Here is a 20083-nt window from a genome sequence, read left to right as displayed (position 1 = left end):
GGGAAAGGGGTCCCTGCCCATGGCAGGAGCTTGGAACTACATGAGCTTTAAGGTCCCTTCCGACCCAAACCATTCTGTGATTCTATGAAACTGGTCAGCATGTGAAAATAGTAGAGGAGGACGAGTTCTAATGTCTTGCTTTGTAATATGAATAAGCCACTGGTGAACACAGCTGAGAAGCATTTTTTTCAGGAAAATACTTTTTAGAGATGAAAGTATTAATGCAGCAGCCAGGCAAGGCTTTGGTAAGACCTTGTCTGGAATAATCTCCATCTTCAAGAAAATGAACTGTGGGAATATGTGCAGAGAAGCACCAGTCTCCTTTTTGCAGGGTAGATGTGGACATAAATGACCTCTGTAAATTTTTGAGAGAAGGAAAATGACCTTTTAAGAAACAGGAACATAGATTTTGGCAAAGAACAAGAAAATAAGAAGTGGCCTTGAATAAAACAAGGCAGGAAGCTGGGAATTTTCAGTCAGGACTGAGATTCTGGAATAACCTTCCAAAGTTACCAAAGAGGAAGAGAAGCTAAATATGAATATGATGAAGCTTGATTAGGCTTATGAATATGATTGAGATAGATACACAAGCATGAGGTAACTGAGACATGGTTTCAGTGACTGGGAGATCCTTCCTTCGAATCTTCATTACTGTGGGAAACTGGTGACTGTAGCTGAACTTTGAGAAGGATATGACACTGAAGAAAGAAAGCATGGCTCACAGGGAATATCTACTTGGTATTCCCCAAGGTTTTTCACATCACTTGTAGGAGCTTTAATCTTCCCTGTGAGGGTGGTGAGGCACAGGTTGCCCAGAGAAGCTGTGGCTGCCCCATCCATGGCAGTGTTCAAGGCCAGGTTGGACGAGGCTTGGAGCAATCTGGTCTAGTGGAAGGTGTTACTGCCTGTGGTGGGGGGGTTGGAACTGGATGAAATTTAAGGTCCCTTCCAACCCAAACCATTCCATGATTCTGTGATTATTAAAGGGAAAACTCCTGCCTTTTATGCCTGCATGTCTCCTTCATCATTGATTCCACTATAGACACAATGGCCTGTTTGTACACCGTATCTTCGTATCTAACTAGAACAGATTTATTCTTAAAGGATGTCATGAATTTGCAGCCTAGCAGGTTTTCTAAGGAACACAGGCCTGGAAATGTCTTTGCTGGTGTGCTGATTTGCCTGAGATTTACTGATTTCCTCTGTCAACAGCAGCAGCCTCCATCCAGCTGTCATCCTGTTGTCAGTTATTATGTTCCACTGGAATAGCTGTTTTCTTACTGACTGCCTTATGTTATCTAAAACTTGTTCATGGTGATTACAGATTTTTACACCTCCAGTGCAAAGTCCAGAAGTTATTACATTGATCTAAATTACTTTCAGGGTCATTTCATGACTGTAGCAGAATAATAACCAAAACCAGATTTCCAAAAACTTCTGTGGACTGTTCCCAGCACTGCTTCACTGGGGACAGCAAGTTTTCCCCTGTTCTCTATTGCTGTCCCAGGCCCTTTCCATCTCCCTCCAGTCTTCCATCATTCACACCTTACATTTCAGGCCCTATTTCCACAATTCTTTCGGATTCAGCTACTGCCCCAGACAGCAAGTTCTTTCCTGCGGGGTTGTTGAGGCTCTGGCACAGGTTGTCCAGAGAAGCTGTGGCTGCCCCATCCCTGGCAGTGTTCAAGGCCAGGTTGGACACAGGCTTAAAGCAACCTGCTGTAGTGAAAGGTGTCCCTGCCCATGGCAGGAGCTTGGAACTACATGAGCTTTAAGGTCCCTTCCGACCCAAACCATTCTGTGATTCTATGATTCTATCTCTATTCTCTAGTACAAGGTTTTGAGGAAACATAAGGGTATTGGTATTTCTGTAGTCTGTCACATGCTCATAATAGTCAGTTTAAGGAGTCAGGTGAGCATGGGAGAGGTGTCACTGACAAAACACTGTAGAAGTCTTTCTGCATCAGGAAACCAGGTTAAATATGTTTTGATTTTGGTTTTTTGGTTTTTTGTTCTTCTTTAAAAATGAGGTGCTGTTGGTAATGGCTGGTTGGAGGGGAACATACATTCCAGGGTGTTTTGTAACTGTCATGGATGCTTAATACTGTATTTATCCTGCATGTTTGTGAATCTCATTATCACCAAAGCACTTTGGTGCATGAGAAGGTGTGAAATGACAGGATTAGTGCCACATCTCTAGACTTTTTCTTTTATGGATCTCTATGTTTTACATAAATGTTATTTTCACTCTACTGATGGGGAGATGTAGATATGAAGAAATAAAATACCTGACTCAACAGAGATCATGTAATAAGTCAGAGCTGAGAGCAGACTCAAGGTCTTTAGGCTTTCACTGTGTGCTTCAATCAGCTGCTTCACAGGTGTCCTAAGTAATGCAAAATATTTGAAAAATAGAAGATTAAACAGGCCTTGTTGAAGCTTCTGGCAAATTGCACATTAACTTTAATAAGGTCAGGATTTAATCCCCTGTATTCCTGAATTTGTTTAGCGTTTTAACAAGTCCTAAAAGCACTGGTACAACACTGTCTTGTGGCTATTCAAAATAGGCAGTTAGTGTGTACACTCATCATGCACACACGGTACGTATTTAGATACCCTGCCTTAATCTGAAGTGGGGATGGAAAGCCTGTTTCTTGCTTTATCTTTCTTAAAATGCTTATTTTCCACATTCATATTTTAATTTAGTTTGCTCCCTAGTAGGTAGATGAGAGAGGCACAAGCTACTGTATGTTATAATCCATCTTTTATTTGCAGTACTTCATTTACTATTTCATAGCTGACTCTGGATTTAATCTGAAGACCTGATACTGGAAGATGTCAGGATGTTTTTTTTTGGGAAAAAATACATCCAGCCTGACTTCTTGTAGTTGTTCCATGATTAGAAGAAAGGCGTTTAGTTAGATTATCACTGCAGATCTAACATACCCTGCTGAAAATGCTTTTCTCCACTAGTATGTCCTTTAGTCACAATGTGAAGTGCTCATTTCCTCTAATTGAAGCTCTTTGAAGTATGTTGTGTTGGCCCTGCAGTGTCTTATTTACTTAAAGAAATCCACTGAATAAATGAACTGGGGAGTTAATCGTATTTTGCCTCCACTTTTTGACACAGGAGTGTAAGAGGCGAGGAATTTTTCACAGACTTTTTAGCTTTATATTTAAAAAGGCAAGGGAAATAAGGGAGGAAAGTAAAACATGGGGTCTCCGTTAAGTGGGGACACCTCTAGCAGCCTTCCAGCACCCAAAGGGGCCAACAAGAAATCTGGAGAGGGGCTTTTGACAAGAGCCTGTAGGGACAGGACAAGGGGAATGGCGTTAAACTGTCATAGGGGAGATTTAGATGAGATCTTACGCAGAAGTTCTTCCCTGTGAGGGTGCTGAGGCCCTGGCACAGGTTGCCCAGAGAAGCTGTGGCTGCCCCATTCCTGGCAGTGTTCAAGGCCAGGTTGGACACAGGGGCTTGGAGCAACCTGGTCTAATGGAAGGTGTCCCTGCCCAAACCATTCTGCGATTCTGTGATTATGCTGAAGAAAGTTGTATCAAAATTGGAGTGTGATGCTGAAATGGGAGGAGAATCCTGGAGTCTTGAAGCTCTTGTTTTCTTCTTAATGTTAAAGGAAAGCTTTTCTTGCCCCACCCCTTGCCAGTGTCTCAGACTTGTACAAGGCTGAAGCAGCACAAGGACCAGGTCTTTAGGACCCTTTAAGACCTTTATCTTTTATACAGCTACTGCTGAAAATAGTAAGTGTTAATGGGGGCCTTGGTGTGAATGCAAGTCCTCAAGGAACTGAATGAATCAATTAATACATTTTACAGAGGTCATCAGACAGCTGCTAGATGGTGATGACTTTCAATCACCACTGAACCAACATAGATTCAGCTAATTACATTACCAGTTCCCTGAACCATCCCATTCTCTGTATGTTTTCTGTGATGTTCAGTTTTTTACTCTGTAGAATGAATCTTTATCATACATAGAGAAAAAGGAAGAATATTCGCCAAGGAATGCTTGAGCCCTGTTTGAGACCAACGTGTTGTACAACTTACTGAGTATCTTTGATACTTGTGTAGCCCTTATTTCCCTGAAGAAAATCCGGGGGGGTTGGGTTACACCCTAGTGTGCTTGAGTGGTGTGTTACTGAGGGTGTCAGGGTGGAGTCTGAGCAGGGGAGGGAGAAGCATTTGAGATCACTGAATAGTACAGCATTAGATCAGCATTAGATAGAGGGTGAGCGTGGAGCCAGTAATCTGCATGTTTCTTTTTCAGCTTGATTTGGGTGCATAAATCCTCCTTTTCCTAAGGGATGGTATCCTACTTTCATAGTCTCCGGTGGGACTAAGTGCCCGGGAAGGCAGTGGAGAGGCCAAACTTGGTCTTGCTTTCAAATTTCGTTTTAGTACCTTCCTTGGAGAACTGGAGGAAGGAGTTCTGCCATTTGCAGACTCATGATTTACATTCCCATAGGAAGGCCCTAGACTTTATGGTTGGGCTTTGCTGAGAATCATTTGCTAAACAGAACACTTTTAAGCAGGTAGTGTCCCAGTATTAAAATGTAATTCTGATGAATTTTCCCTGTTGGCCCTTCAACTCAGAGACTGCTGAAAGATGCAGTCTGGTTCCTAATTGCTGGTCTCCAGCAACAGGTATCATAGAGGACATCTGACCTGGAGGCACAGGCTCGGCTGGGTGATGGGTTTTTTTCCAGACTTCCAAGTGAAGAACAGAGAGCAAAATTATAACCCATTTCTTAGGATTCTAAAAGCCTTCTTTTGTCTTCAGTCTTTTTACTGAAGTAAAATCTGTAGCTTTTTTCCTTCATTTTTCTTCTCTTCTTAGTTGTGTTTTGTCTGTGTTATTTCCTGTTCAACCAAAGATTTGAAGTGAAGGTAATTCAGATGAGTTCTGTGGTCTGCTATTTGGGATCTTGGATGAGGTGACTGTAATGCTTTGTGGTCTATTGTCTGCTAATGCAGTTGTTTGTGCTTTTTGCTTTTGCTTGTTTATACAGAGATATCCCAATGCCACTAGTCAGCTCTGGAGTGGAGCATGGGAACCTGAGAGAGCTTGCCTTGGCCAGAATGAAAGATCTTGGGACACAGGTAAAATATTTGTCAATTGGTATTGAGGGAGAGCTGCTTGATGACTTTATACAAAGTAGCATAAAGAAAAGGAATGACTAGAAGGCACAATAGGAGCCAGGTTTACTGCTGAACTGAAACAATCTGCGAAGGTCTTAGAAAAAAAAAAGTTAATGATTAAAAAGCACCTTGGTGATCCTTCTGAAAAGCTGTTTTTGTTTGGCTGGTTTTTAGTTCAGAGCTTTCACCCTTTTCCTGAATGCACTTGCTAACTAGTTTGTGATATTCCATTTTTTAGCAGAATGAAACCCTTAAATCAGAGAGAAGGCAGGAAGGTTTCTTTTTAATTTATGCTATTAGAAATTCTCCTTTCTTTTTCCCACGCACTTTTTCCCACTTACTTGACTGAACAATTGAATGAAAAGCTCTTAGGCTGAGGGCAAGAGAGATTTCAGCACAAACAAATGAGACTTGATATTCTTCATATTTCTATGGTCAAATAAAAATAGGAGTGAGGGTGGAGAGAAGGAGGAGGAGGGAGGAATTGAGTTCATATTTGAAGGAGGTATGCTTGCCCTGTCTTGATTTTTCTCGGAAGGTCGCTGCAGCAGTTGCATTCACAGTGCATCTCATGGTCTGCTGTGACACTGCGCATTCTTTGAACCTCCCTGTGAAACCCAGTTATCAACCGCAGTTTGCAGGCTCCTCCAGTAAAGTTATGCCCAAGTTCTTCCTTTCTTGGTATGTCTGATTTCAGTTTTGGTCCCCACTATAGAAAAAAGATGTGGACAGGCTGGAGAGGGTCCAGAGAAGGACCACAAAGATGATCCAAGGACTGGGCAGCTGTGTGAGGAAAGACTGTGAGAGAGCTGGGCTTGTTTAGTCTGCAGAGAAGGCAGCTCAGGGGAGACCTTATCCTCATGTTCCAGTATTTAAAGGGTGACTACGAAGAGGAAGGAGACTCCCTTTTTGACAAGAAGTCACATGGAAAAGACATGAGCTGATGGGCAGAAGTTACTAATGGGGAGATTCTGACTGGACACAAAAGGGAAATTTTTTCACACTGAGAACAGCCATTGGAATTCTCTCCCCAGGGAAGTGGTGATTCCCCAGCATAGGACACTTTTAAGATTTGGCTGGACTGGGTGCAGGGCCATCTAGTCTAGGTCATACTTTGCCAAGAAAGGTTGGAACAGATGATCCTTGAGGTCCCCTCCAACCTGAGATTCAAGTATTCTATGAAAACATCACATGAACCACATGCTCCTTGAGACTATTCCAAAGGGCTTTAATTGCTCTTGTGTTCAGGCAGGGACAGATCCTTACCGCAACTGTTCCACGTGTCTGTATTGTGATTTAGTGCTCCCTCTTTATAGATCACCTTTCCTTAAAGAGATTTTAAGGCATTAGTGCATGAAGCAATATAAAGTCTTCAGCTGCTGGGTTTGTGCCTGTAGTCCCACATCAACTTGTGCTCCTGACCTGTATTTTTGGTGTTCAACATGGTTAGTTCTCTAGGCTACATCTAGCTCCTTTACTGCCATTGCCATTTCACTTGGATCTTGTTGCTGTGCAAAAGATCAAAAAAGAAATTCCAGACTGTCTTCCTTCCAGCTGTGCATTCCATACCCCTGGATCTTTCCTAAGCTGATGCCCTGGACTTTCTCCTTAAGTCGTTCATCCCAGACTCTCTCCAGCAGCAAGCCAGGATTTGGCAGACAGCTTTGCCAGCCACAGAAGCTTCCATCCCTCCTGCTGACTTTTCACTTCAAAACCAGGCAGGGGAGGCAATCTCCGTGGTGCAGCTGAGCTTTTTCGGTTGAGCTTTTTAGGGCTAAGTGAACACTTCTTGGGTTTGATACTGAAACCACATCATTTGATCAGAACCTGATCAAGACCAGCTGGAGAAGTGGGGATGGCTGATCCATGGCAGTCAGGGTAGAGCTGAACCATTAAAGAGCTTGTCAGGCTGGCAGTCATTTCTTCTAGAACGAAATCTGTGGATCTCTACTGTGTAGGTGATCAGATTTTAATGTAGTGAGGCAGAAACACTGCAGCTGGTGGAATGAGGAACCAGTATAGCTTGAAATGTAAGGTACTGTTGTGGTTTTGTTGCATCATAGGATAAAATTATGTATGTACTTTGTCCTCTTGTCTCTTAAGGAGAGAAAAAGGCTGAGGCAAACAAGAGACTTACAGGAATCATGTCTCTGCCAGCTCACTAGCTCTGGCAGTTCTGGTATCCATCTCTGGGGAATGGCTTGGTGAAGAGCATGTTAGAGGGATCAGTATCACTCATGTCAACACTGCAGCTTGTATCTGTGGTTGGAGGAAGGAAATTATTCTTGAAGAGCCTTGGTGGGGTACCAGATGCTTGCCTTCATGATTGCCAGCCACTGAGTGCAAGTGGAGATACACCGTTGGGACACAGAATTTTAAAGCAGCATCCCAGAATACATTGTCCTTCCTCAGTTCTTCGTAATGAAGAGTGAATGTTTCTTTGTCTTTTACTGTACTGTATGTGTAGCTAAGAAAGTGTAAAGCCCAGATAAATTTGTCTACTCTAGAATCCTGGTACAACAGTGAATCATAGAATCACAGAATGGTTTGGGTTGGAAAGGAAGTTGAAGCTCATCTAGTCCCAGCCGCTTGCCACAGGCAGGGACACCTTCCACTAGACCAGGGTGCTCAAAGCCCCCTCCAACCTGGCCTTGAACACTTAATCCTGGAATCCTGGTTTTACTATAACCCACTCTAAAAAACTAACACAAGCCCACTTTTTTTTCTGTTATTTGGGACATTGTTGCTTTATATTGATAATGGAATTTAAAAGCATTCAGAGGAGGACAGGGCATGAAATGGAGCTGTGCTTGTTCTGGGTATTGGATTTTCACATCCCCATCTACAAGTCTGGCTTTTGGAAATCCATGGACAGGTAGGTGCTGGTGCTGTTGCTGTTAGACCAATTTTACCCTTTTGGTGGAGTTTATCTTACTTCCTTCCAAATACAGCAGTGCTAGTGGAATGAAACTAGGTATCCTAGGCTATCTTAGTCTGGATATTGTAGACCAACACCCAGATTTTATAGTATTACATATAAAAAGTTAGAAAGCTAATGATAAAAACAGTATTATTCTCCTCAATAATGATTTCTTAGTCTTCTGGTTTGCCAGAAAACCCTCTGAAATACAAACAGATGTAACCAGTTGCCCGCAGCCCACAAGACCTCCTTTCCTGGGTTAATTTCATGACCAGCTTAAGTAGTTAATTTTAATGCTTTTAAGCTACTTGTTTTGAAGCTAATTACCAAGTTTCCAGCCATTTAGAAAACTGAGAAGGAAAACCTAACACCTGTCCAGTAGCTTTTTACACTAAAGACAAACATCCTTTAGCCTTACAGCTAAAGGATAAGCCTAAAGCTTTATCCTTTAAAGTCTATGTCAGTGTTCTCTGGGACTTCTGGATCAGACCCCTTGGTTTTATGAAGGTGTTTTGAGTGCTATTTTTTTTTAAGATATGTCTAATCTATCTATGGTTCTATGAAACAAGCATTTGCGACTCAGCTGCTTTGAGTAAAACTCTTGTGGCTATACTTTGCTGACAGAAGTTGGGTTAAGTTTAGCGTTGGACCTGCTAAGATGTGGATGCATTTAGTCTGTCACAGTAGGAGTGTTTATATTATTACAGCCCTTTGCTTGCATGAATGGATGCCAAATTGCTCAACCTTGATTGGCTTTGTTGAGAAGCACAAAACTTTACGCAAGCTATAACTCATCTCTCAAGCACTGAGCTTGGACCCTCATCTCCTCCTCTGTCTGACTTCTGAGAGAGGGAAGATTTCTTTTGCTCTCATTGTTTTCTCAATCATTGGTCCCAAGCCTCAGTGATGCTCTGTGGATGCCAGATCAGCGTTAGCTTTACTTTCTGCTATTTGGATAGGGCTTCTGCAACAGTTCTCATTTAAAAGCAAGAAAAGGGGTTGCTGAATTCAAAATCTGGCCATTTAAGGACTCTCTGGTGCCTTGGTGTGGATTTTACCAATGTTAGGCCTTCTCAGTGAAGGGTAAAAATGGATTATTCCAAAATCTTGTGGTTTTTCTCTGTTACTTTTCTATATGCGCTGACTTTGCCTGCAGACCCTGCTGCTTCTGAATCAAAGGGTACGTTTCCTCTTGAGCCATAATGGTTGCTTAGTGAATTGATTTTTGCCAGCATGTCTTTCCATTTAGCACTAAGGCCTCTTTCTGAGATGTATTAGGAATGGATCGGTGAGCATTTTTGTTTTGAAGTCTACCCATTTGAAATTAATCTGTGCAACTTCATGCTATTTCAGTTTAGTTTTGAACCCAATAGGTGGCTGGAAATCTGTGTATTGCAGAGCTTAGTATTTTTCTCCTATGTAACTTTTTTTTTCCTCCCTTTCTTTTCTTAGTGTCGTGATGTAAGGACAAGAGAAGTTGGAATTCAAGAAATTCACCATAAAGTGAGACCATATCAGGTAAGATTTGTCTTTTTGTTATTTTTTTTCTAGGAGCTTCTCTCAGACACAATTTGTTATATGTGTTCACTGTGGAGGTGTTGGGGCCCATTTATTGCACGTCCAATGCTGTGGTTTGCCTTTGTAGATGGATCCAATTTTCCATTTATTTTCTCAGCAGCTTTGGATGTCTTTTGTTTGAGTGCAGTCACATGCTGAAATTTATGGACCACCATGTTCAATAAACTGACTACAGCCAGCAGTCATTTTGGTATTTTCACTGCTGTAATAAAATAACTGCCTTCCCTTTTCTCCCTCCTCATTATAAATTTGGGTCTAGAAAATACCAATAACACCATGTGTGTATGCTGAACAGAAATGAATGTTTAGCAAGATGACTTTACAGCCTTTGTGAATGTTTATATAGGCAAACAGTTTATGAGTAAACACACTTCTACACATATATGTGTGTATATGTGAGTGCATCTCTTTAGCATATGACCCTTATGTTGTGTTTCTCCTTCCTAAACTAGTCCACAGAAAGATTGCTATGCTGATTTTGTAGAAAGGAAAATGTTCATTGCTGAACTTCAATCATCCAGTTTAGGAAAATAATCCTTCAGTTCACTGTAGCCACAAGGAGGGATTGGTCCTTCTAGGGAGTTGGCGGGAGGTCTGTGGCATCCAAGGAAATGAGCTTGTGAAGATCACACAGGGTCTGATCCATCTTACTATACATGTATGCTGTGACTAATAAGTCGTACCCCAGAAGTCTTCTGTTCCTTTTCCTTTGCTGATATGAGGGAGGGACCAAAACAATTCTGGAGTTTGTCCATCATATATTGCCTTTACTTTCAAATAAGAATTCTTTATGCCAGGCAGAAGATACTGCCACTCTCAGGTAGGAACCCAAATCAGAAGGACACTTACATACCTCTTTCCTCTCATGTGCAATGGGAAAACACCCTCTTTCTAAAATATGAGCCACTAAACTGAGGTTGGGCTTTCTCTGTGTCAGCACAAAGAGAGATTCATAGGATGATAGAATCACAGAATGGTTTGGGTTGAAGGAGACCTTAAAGCTCACCTGGTTCCACCCCCCTTCCAGGGACACCTTCCACTAAAGCAGGTTGTTCCAAGCCTCGTCCAGCATGGCTTCAACATGTCCAGGAATGGGGCAGCCACAGCTTCTCTGGGCAACCTGTGCCAGGGCCTCACCACCCTTGCAGCCAAGAACTTTATCATAAGATCTCATCTAAATCTCCCCTCTGTCAGCTTAAAGCCATTCCCCCTTGTCCTCTCCCTACATGCCCTTTTCCAAAGTCCCTCTCTAGCTTTCTGTTGGACCCTTTAGGTACTGGAAGCTGCTCTAATGTCTCCCTGGAGCCTTCTCTTCTCCAGGCTGAACAAGCCCAGCTCTCTCAGCCTGTCTCCATAGCAGAGGTGCTTCAGCTTTCGGAGCATCTTTGTGGCCTGCTCTGGATTTGCTCCAACAGTTCCACATCCTTCTTATGTTGGGGCTCCAGAGCTGGACACAGGGTTGCAGCAGGGGTCTCACCAGAGCAGAGCAGAGGGGGAGAATCCCCTCCCTGGACCTGCTGCTCATGCTGCTGGTGACGCAGCCCAGGATAATTTATATAAATGTATAGCAATCCCCAATAAATAATCTTGTTCTTACCAGATTTCTGGAAGAGCTGAGGCTGTACAGACTCATTTGCACGTCGGCCATGCAGCCTTTGTGCTTTGCTCCTGTTATCTAATCTGCGGTCATCTCACAGAATATCTTCCAAAGATGTCTGTTGTCAGTGGTGCTAATCTAATTTAAATTGCAAATTTCTTGAGTAGTTAGCAAATAGCTTATCACAGGGTTTTCAAAGCAATGTTATGTTGAAAATTCCTTTTGTTAAACTCATCCATCTGAGTGACAGGAGGATGTCATTATGTAGTCTTTGCAAAATTTATCATGACAGCAAGCGAGAGAAATATTCTGAAGATGGTATAATTTTTCATGCACTTTAGACTAATGACAAGGTATGATGTTTTTGGCTTCGTAAGTAAACAACGCATCCTCTTGATAAGAGAGGCTATCATGTCAGATCTAAAATAAATTAATTGCTTGCTGTAATCATTTATACTTTAAGCATTTTCTTTCTTTTAAGGATCACTAGGCTGTATGTATTTTTATAGTGGTGATTACATGTCTGCTTTTAAAAGTATTTCAATTTATTTTAGATCAATTTGAAGTAGATTACTTGCCCATAGCTGGTTATTTACAGAGCTGTCTCCAAGCTGCCTTTTCAATTAGTGGCTTTTCTCCATCGCAGTGGAAGGTATTTGCTTGCTCTCAGAGTGGTTAAGGCTGCCTAGTGCTATGTAATAGCCTTAAAAATGCTCTAGTGAATTGTTGCTGTAAAGAGACATTCAGAATGACAGTTTTTGAAAGGCGAGGGGCAATGACAGCTCTGTTACGAGTATGAACCTACATTAGTGTTAAAGCAGAAAGTGTAAAATGTAGAAGCTGCTGTTCCTGCAAAGCAGGGGAGGTTGTATCAAGGTAATGATCTCAATATAAAGACCTAGTAGGAATAAGGCAGGTTTTTAAGCTGTGAGTAGCTGGTTTTTAAGAGTGTAATCTGAAACTGGGTTTTCCCCTTTGTTTGTCAAAGTAAGTTTAAAACAGGCTGTGCCAGAGGTTTAGCAGGGTTGCATACTGAAATGGTGATCCACCTTGGTAAGGGTTATCCTTACCCAGCACACAGGATGCTTACAGACAAGGGACTGATGCTGGGGACTGTGGTATGCTGCTGCTCATGTCTGTGCACCAGCTGACCAGGAGGTGATTCCTGATGACTTTTGCCACATTCATACCAGTATCTCAGAAGGAAAAGGCTTTGTAGATCTCATGAGTTCCCAAAACCCCTTAGAGGGGATGTATGCATTGTAGGGACCTTCTGTGCCCAGGGAAGTGAGGAGAACAAAAAACTCAACCCAGCAGGGACTTTTCTGTGGAGATGAGCTTATCTGGTGCGTGCTTATGATGCTATGAAGAGGCACACAATTCAAAACCTCCTGGTGAAGTTTCCTGTAGTCTTGCTTTGTCTACAAGTGGCTTTCAGACTGGCTGTGGGCTTAACGCAGCATCTAGTCCCTGCTGGAGGACAAGCAGTGGAATCAGGCTTTCTACTGGTTTTGTTTTGTCCTCAGGAGAGACAGGGAGTTCTCCAATCTTGCCATTTCGAACTCTTAGTATAGCAGTGCTTAATAATATTTTCGGGGGGTGGGGTGGGGTGGTTATACGTTAGCAGGAAGCTTTACCCTAACTGCTTTTCCACATACAAACCTAACTGGAGAATGTGAGTATTTTAAAGATACCTATTTTTTTCATGCACATTTCCATTTTCCTAGTGGTGTAACGTACTTAACTGTAGATCTGGATCAGTGTGTGTGTCAGCTGTCCTGACACACAAGCTGGAGCAGAGTTACGTCCTCAGAGAACTTGGCACATCGGCAGACGTCTGCTCGGGTGCTTACCCCATGAGCTGTACATCAGTGTTGAAATGAGCCTTGCTTCTGCAGTCAGCAAGGGATGTAACTGTGATCTGCATTCACCCAGGCTTTGTCATGGAGTAGAGCAGGCAGGCGACAGAATCTCGTATGGCTTTTCTGTAAACAAATCTTTAATTCATGGATTTCTGGGTATGAGAAGGTTTGCAGAAAAATACTGAAGTCCTTTGCTTTAGTTTGTAGTAGTACTGGGAAAGCATGGCAAGATAGAGAGTCACGGAATTGTTTAGTTTGGAAAAGACCCTTAGGATCATCAAGTCCAACCATTAACTGAGCACTGCAAAGTCCACCACTAAACCATGTCCCCAAGCACCACATCTACACATCTTTTAAATACCTCCAGGGATGGTAACTGTCTGAAATGAGATAAATCCAAACTTTCAGCTGCGATATTTTGTCTGACAGGGTTGCTTTTTTGAGAGCATTAATTCAATTGCCGTATGATCGTTGGACCATATTCTTAGTTTGTGATGTTAGGAATGTCTAAATGAAGGCTGCAATGTATGTGCATAACAGCAATGTTTCTTATTTCAGGGAAATGGTAGGAACATGAGAGTGCTTTCTGCTTTTTCTGTATTTTTATCACTTGTGTAAAGGAGAGTTTGACATCTGATAACAGAAGATGTTCATGAACTTTAGGTCAGGTCTTGGTTAAGTCTCCAAAAGCTCTAGAGTAACTTCAACTGATGCTTATATCACATTGTCTAGAAATTGTGTGAAGAGTAGCATCATGTTATTACACTACAAATTGGAAATATTCTGGAAATATTAGAGGCCATTTTGGAATTTAATCATAGAATCAGCTAGCTTGGAAAAGACCTTTAAGATCATCAAGTCCAACCATTACCCCAGCACTGCAAAGTCCACCACTAAACCATGTCCCCAAGCACCACATCTACACATCTTTTAAATACCTCCAGGGATGGTAACTCCACCACTGCCCTGGGCAGCCTTTTCCAGTGTTTGACAATCCTATGGGGGAAGAAGTTTTTCCTAACATCTAATGTAAACCTCCCCTGGTGCAACTTGAAGCCATTTCCTCTTGCCCTATTGCTTGTTACTTGGAAGAAGAGACTGACCCCACCTCGCTACAACCTTCTGTTAGGTAGTTGTAGAGAGCAAGAAGGTCTCCCCTGAGCCTCATTTTCTCCAGGCTAAAACCCTCTAGTTCCTCATAGGACTTGTGCTCCAGACCCTTCACGAGCTCCGTTGCCCTTCCCTGGACCCGCTCAGCACCTCCAGCCCTTTCTTGTAATGAGGGGCCCAGAACTGAACACAGGATTTGAGGTGTGGCCTCACCAGGGCTGAGTACAGGGGGATAGTCATTGCCCTCATCCTGCTGGACACACTAATTGCTGATACAAGCCAGGGTGCTGTTGGTCGTCTTGGCCACCTGGGCACACAGGGATCAATACACCTGTACACAGGGATCAATCCTGTACCGTACTGTCAGGATAAATGTTAGAAACACCAGTACAGTGCTGGTGCACATGGCATTTGCCGTTCATGTTTGAATTCCTCAAGTTGAAGGAGTCTGTCAAAACAATGGCAGCCGTACCTATGTTGTGGCTTTAGTTCAGACTAAAGGGGTGTGCTTTTAAAGCAAATCCTCTGATTGTTCCCCACTTTGAAAGCATCCAGAAGCACAGCACCTGAGTCCTTTCAGGTTAATTTAGAAAGTGCCTTCGAAGAGTGCACCTAATGTACACCAGCTGGTGATGGGTGCCTGGTTCATGGGGTGTGCTGAAGCCCCACCAAACATATATTGTGTTGTCATCATGCTCTCAATACTGCAAACTGTTGCTGCCTCTCCTCTGTTGAGCCAGGCAATTTAGGAAATAAATTTGGCCTGCTTAGCAGCTGGTTGTTAGAAGTAGGCAAGGGAATACCTACAGAAGGGATGAGCAGCTATGTCAGCTCTACCATATCAACTTGAAACACAGAGTGACTCACTATGCCACCAGATATGTGACATCATCATCATCAGCTACAGGTTGCATTAAATTAACTTGGGGCTAGCTCAGCTACATATAAACACAGCTCCCGTTAAGTGACATCTGATCAGATCTCATATTGCCATAAGGGAGTCACGTCTTGGGTCCTAGCACTGCTTCTTGATGATGGTAGGTCAGGACTCTCTGAAAAAGAAGGTTTTTCTTTTCTTTCTGATCTCTCTTCCACTAGCTACTCTTCATAGCTTCTAGGTGCTCTGCAAAAGTAATTTCTTCTACCCAAGTGAGGTCTTTATTGTATTCTCCATAATCAGCCCACTCTGACTTCACTTTCCCTTCCACTTGTTGTGATCTTCAGACCTGCCTTTGTCTGGGTTGTTACAAAAAATTGCATTGAGGCAACTTACAAGTTGTTACTGGTCAGTTCTCAGGGTACTTGTCTGGATGATTTTGCTGTCTTCAGTACTGTCTTAATAAGTAAGAAAACTCGTCCTGCTTATCCTGTAAAGCATATATAATACAACACTCAATACCAACTTTTTCAGATCCACTCCTGTTGTGCTACACACTTTGCTCATGTAGGTAGATCCTGTGAAGTGCCAGAAAGTACTAATTGGTAATTAGTAAGGAAGTTGACTGCTGCTTAGAAGACCCATGTTCTGCAGATATCTCAAGCCATTTCCTTTGCAAAGCAGTAAAGACATAGGCATAAATGCAGGTTTCTACATTAACAAGTTTGTAACTGAATTTCAGTTAGAGCCAGTCCCTCGGTTAGAGGTGAGAGTTGCTGCCCCCATTAATTTTGCAATGGTTATGAAACTCAAGTAACTCAAGAAATGTGGGGTTTAAGTTTCTGACTTACAAACAGGTAACAGTATGGGTAACTAGCCCTTCTTGAAAGCCTGCAAGTAGGATAGAAGACTAGTTCTGTCTCATTGGCAAATACGTTTCTATTAAAGTAATCACATGTTTTATCTTTAATACGACTGCAGTAACAGCAGTTCTTACCCAGTACTGCTAAAATCCATCTAGAATTAAATTGGCCTTTAAGAAAGCACTTCATGTTTTCTCTGGATCATAATAGTTTATGGACCCATGAAATTGGTTTTGGTCTGTTCAGTGTGTTGCTTTAAATACTTTTAAAGACATTTTCCCTTTCTCTTTTCCTCTTTGTATTTGTCCTTGCTTCTTCTCTTTGACTAGATTGAATTAGTTAGAAGAGATTATGTAGCTAATGGTGGCTGGGAGACCTTCCTCTCCTACGAAGATCCAGAGCAGGATATTCTTGTTGGCCTTCTACGACTGAGGAAGTGTTCAGAGGAGTCATTCAGACCTGAGCTGAAAGGAGGTGTTTCCATTGTCCGGGAATTGCACGTGTATGGGAGTGTCGTCCCCGTGAGCAGTCGGGATCCTTCAAAATTTCAGCACCAGGTACTCCAAGCATCTTTATTTTTCATTGTGTCCCTTCTCCCCAGTATAATGGGGAAGAATTTTATTATCTGAGATTAATTTGGTTGCTTTGAATTATAGTAACTGCAAAAGAAACAGAATTGAATTCGAGCCCCTTCTTGAATTTCACCCGTCAACATCATACTGCTTCTGAGTTTTTACTAGTGTGATCATGTTTAGGCAATTGCAACTGCTCTGAAATTACAAAACAAAAAAGCACATCTGAACGCTATCAGTGTTGCTTCATGCCCATACAATACAAGCTCATGTATGCCGGTGCTAATTCGACTTTCCAATACTGAGCATCGTTAGTTTGGAAGTATCTTTCATTTGATATCCTGTATGGTACATCAGACTTGACTGCAGACTGAGTAAAAACAAAGGGATACTAAGAGGATACCCTGAAGTCCCTTCCAAGCTGGTATTCTATGATTTTATGATTCTGTGATCCATTTTATGATTCTGTGTCTTTTTATTTCCTTCTAAAATTGATCATGTTCAGTAGACGAATTTCATTTCTGAAATCTAAAATAATCATAGAATCACAGAATGGTTTGGATGGAAGGGACCTGAAAGCTTATCTAGTTCCAACACCTTGACATGGGCAGGGACACCTTCCACTAGACCAGATTGCTCCAAGCCCCTGTGTCCAACCTGGGCTTGAACACTGCCAGGGATGGGGCAGCCACAGCTTCTCTGGGCAACCTGTGCCAGGGCCTCACCACCTTCGCAGTGGTAAGACATAATTACATATGGGAAGATGAAATTTTATTTGGGACTACCCAGTTTTCTTTCAAAGATACATTTATTGAATACATTCTTCCTACCAAAAATAGAAATCCAACTTTGGTTCTGAGATGTTTATCAGTTTGGGTGATGTGATGGTACTCCCAGGTAGAGTCCTTTAGTTGGGTCAGACAATTTTTTGCTTCAGACGTGCTTGCGAGACCATTTCATATATATCCTAAAGAATGTGAGGAATGGAGTGGAAACCTGTGTTTGTAATTCCTTGCAGTGACTCATATGAAAATAGCACATTATCCTTCTGCTGCATGTAACATGCTGTGGCTTGCAGTGAGCAAAAATGTGAATTAGATTTTGCCCTGGTAGGTTCTGAACCTTTAGACTGAGCTTTTTAAAAAGCAATCAGTTTGTCCTTTTTGCCAGAAGTGCTCAGGGCTGATGTTTTAAATTAACATCCTTGTATTTATTAATCTTTCACTGAGTATATGCATTCAGATGCAGTTCTGCTAGACACTGATGATGTGTGACCATAAGGCAGTGGTTGGGGAGGTGGGGAGAGAAGTGGGTGTTTCCACTGTAAAATAGTTACTAGTTAAAAATGTAGGAAGAAAAAAAATGGTCATCCTAAGTATTTGGGGGAAAAAAAGATACTTTTTTTTAAAGAAAAAGAGAAAATCAATTGAAAGTAGCCAACTACAAACGTCAAAATAGGCTGCAAATTGAAATTTCATGGCATATGACGCACTCATGTTCATTCAGAATAGTCTGTGTTCAAGAGGTTAATCAGAAAATGTTCTTCACAGTTGTGGGGGCAATTTCTGATTAGAAGGATGTTTCTGAATGAAGATTTCTATGTGTTATTTAAAAATGCCTGTAAGTGTTCAGTGTTTTTTAGAATTAAATCATATCTGCTTCAGTGTTGCCACAGCCCCATTCTGTACATCTTGTCAGAAAAACAGATGAACAAAGAGCTGAGTATTAATTCCCATCCTAGTGTTAAGAGCTATTAATCTAATCAGTTATTCCAAGATATATAGGACAAGGAAGTTGTTAAATAGAGTGGAAAGGCTGTTTCCTTCTTTTGAAGTATTTATCATGATTCCAGTAGCACTCCTGCTATGCCAAATTTCCAAACATAAACAGAGGTGTGTATCTGGTCCAGAATATTAACATGTTCATCTGCATTCTTTTTGATTTGGCATCTCCTGTGTCACAAGCTGAGCCTAGGAGAGCAGTACAGAATTTGAGCCTAGCGTAGGTCTGCAGGGGTCATGTGCTGGTTTGATGCAACTTTTGCGGGTAGCCCTGACAAGCCCTATGGTTGCTGCCTGTCTCAATTCTTCATCCTGAAACAAGCACGGTACCAGCTCTTGGCTGCTGGAGGGGTTGTGAAAATAAAGACTGAGGTGCTAATGCTGATGTGTATCAGAAAACTGAATAGCAGCAGGGCCCGCCTCTGGGTCAGTAGTGTCTGGCCACATCCTGGTCTAGTGGTAGGTGTCCCTGCCCATGGCAGGGGGTTGGAACTAGATGAGCTTTAAAGTCCCTTCCAACCCAAATCCAAACCCTTATGTCCGCCATCAGAATGGCACTGGGATCCATCTGCTATTCGACAGCATAGGCAAGTGCATCTGGCATTTATGTGTGGGCTGTGTTAAATTCACAAGCACAAACCCAGCTTTGATAAGGTACCTGTTATGGTGGGTGATTGTTGTTTAGGATTGGTTATCTTGGCAGGATAGACTCATTCAGCACCAGGAATTACAGGATGTCTACCAAGTCAACCTACCTTCAACAGATTTAACTTCGTCCTCTTCCCTCCATTGAGAAGCAGTCAGACACTAGAACTGCCTATGAATAATTTCCTGATTGAAAAAAAAAACCACTGAGAAAGCTCCACTGTAAAGCTTAGTGTTGGTACAGTTCTCAAGTTCTCTCCTGCGACATTCAGCAATATTCCTGAATCACAAGAATATTCCTGTGACAGGATATAAGTCACAGGATCATTCCTGTGACAAAAATGTAAGTCTTTTGGAACTGTACTAATGCTTACGTTCTGAGCTTGCTTATGTTTTCTATTTTTTACAGAACTTACCTTTTCTTCCTGTTATTTCTCCCATTATAGGGATTTGGTATGTTGCTTATGGAGGAGGCAGAAAGAATAGCCAAGGAGGAACATGGGTCATGGAAAATTGCTGTAATTTCAGGTACCTTTGCTTGATTCCTTTTTTTGTATATATATATATCTTAAACTGAAAATAAACCCAGCCAGTGCCACTGCTGTTGAACATTCATCGTATTAGGTAGAAAATGAGCATCAGCAGATGTTTCTTCGTAATGGAGTTAAATTCCATTGTAGCCTTGTCTGGACAATACTGTTATTATAAGCAGCATACTAGAGGACACGCTGCAGGGAACCATCCTGCTCTTAATGCCGAAGGAGACAGACAGCGTGACCATGGGTGTCTTCCTCCTCCAAACGCTGCTATTTCCAACCCCGCTGATTTCTCCCCGTTGCAGGTTGTTATTGTCGAGAGCTGCTTTCCAGAGCTTATAAGGATGGAAAATTGCCGGCCTCCATTTTAGCGTCTTTCTGCAAGTACCGTCATTAGGGGGGACAGATGTGCTTTTAGGATACATTAAGTATTATCATGAAGAAGGGAGCTATATAAGAAAGAGCTGCAGCCCTTTCTCCTAGTTCATTTTTGAGGCATTGTAGCTAAGAAGAGAGGCATCAGTTCGTTGCATGTGTGTGAAGTCAAGGTCAGGACTACTGTCGTGGTTCAAGCCCAGCCGGCAA

General features: G+C 42.1%; 1 protein-coding gene across 1 annotated transcript in view; it reads left to right on the top strand.

Annotated features, from left to right (window-relative positions):
* The window catches only part of ELP3 (elongator acetyltransferase complex subunit 3), a gene marked incomplete at both ends in the record, with an annotated part of 72036 nt that extends 52546 nt beyond the window's left edge, over positions 1 to 19490 (top strand). Inside the window, 4 exons of the mRNA XM_010018056.1 lie at positions 5028 to 5118; positions 9530 to 9595; positions 16294 to 16521; positions 19409 to 19490. Of these exons, the coding sequence (XP_010016358.1) occupies positions 5028 to 5118; positions 9530 to 9595; positions 16294 to 16521; positions 19409 to 19490 (467 nt within the window). The remainder of the gene's footprint in view (positions 1 to 5027; positions 5119 to 9529; positions 9596 to 16293; positions 16522 to 19408) is intronic.
* Positions 19491 to 20083: the final 593 nt, after the last annotated feature.

Source organism: Nestor notabilis, unplaced genomic scaffold, assembly GCF_000696875.1.
Source record: "Nestor notabilis isolate BGI_N333 unplaced genomic scaffold, ASM69687v1 scaffold1737, whole genome shotgun sequence".
In the NCBI taxonomy this organism is placed as follows: domain Eukaryota; kingdom Metazoa; phylum Chordata; class Aves; order Psittaciformes; family Psittacidae; genus Nestor; species Nestor notabilis.
Note: the sequence above shows the minus strand (reverse complement) of the source record. Positions and strands in the feature narration are given on the sequence as shown.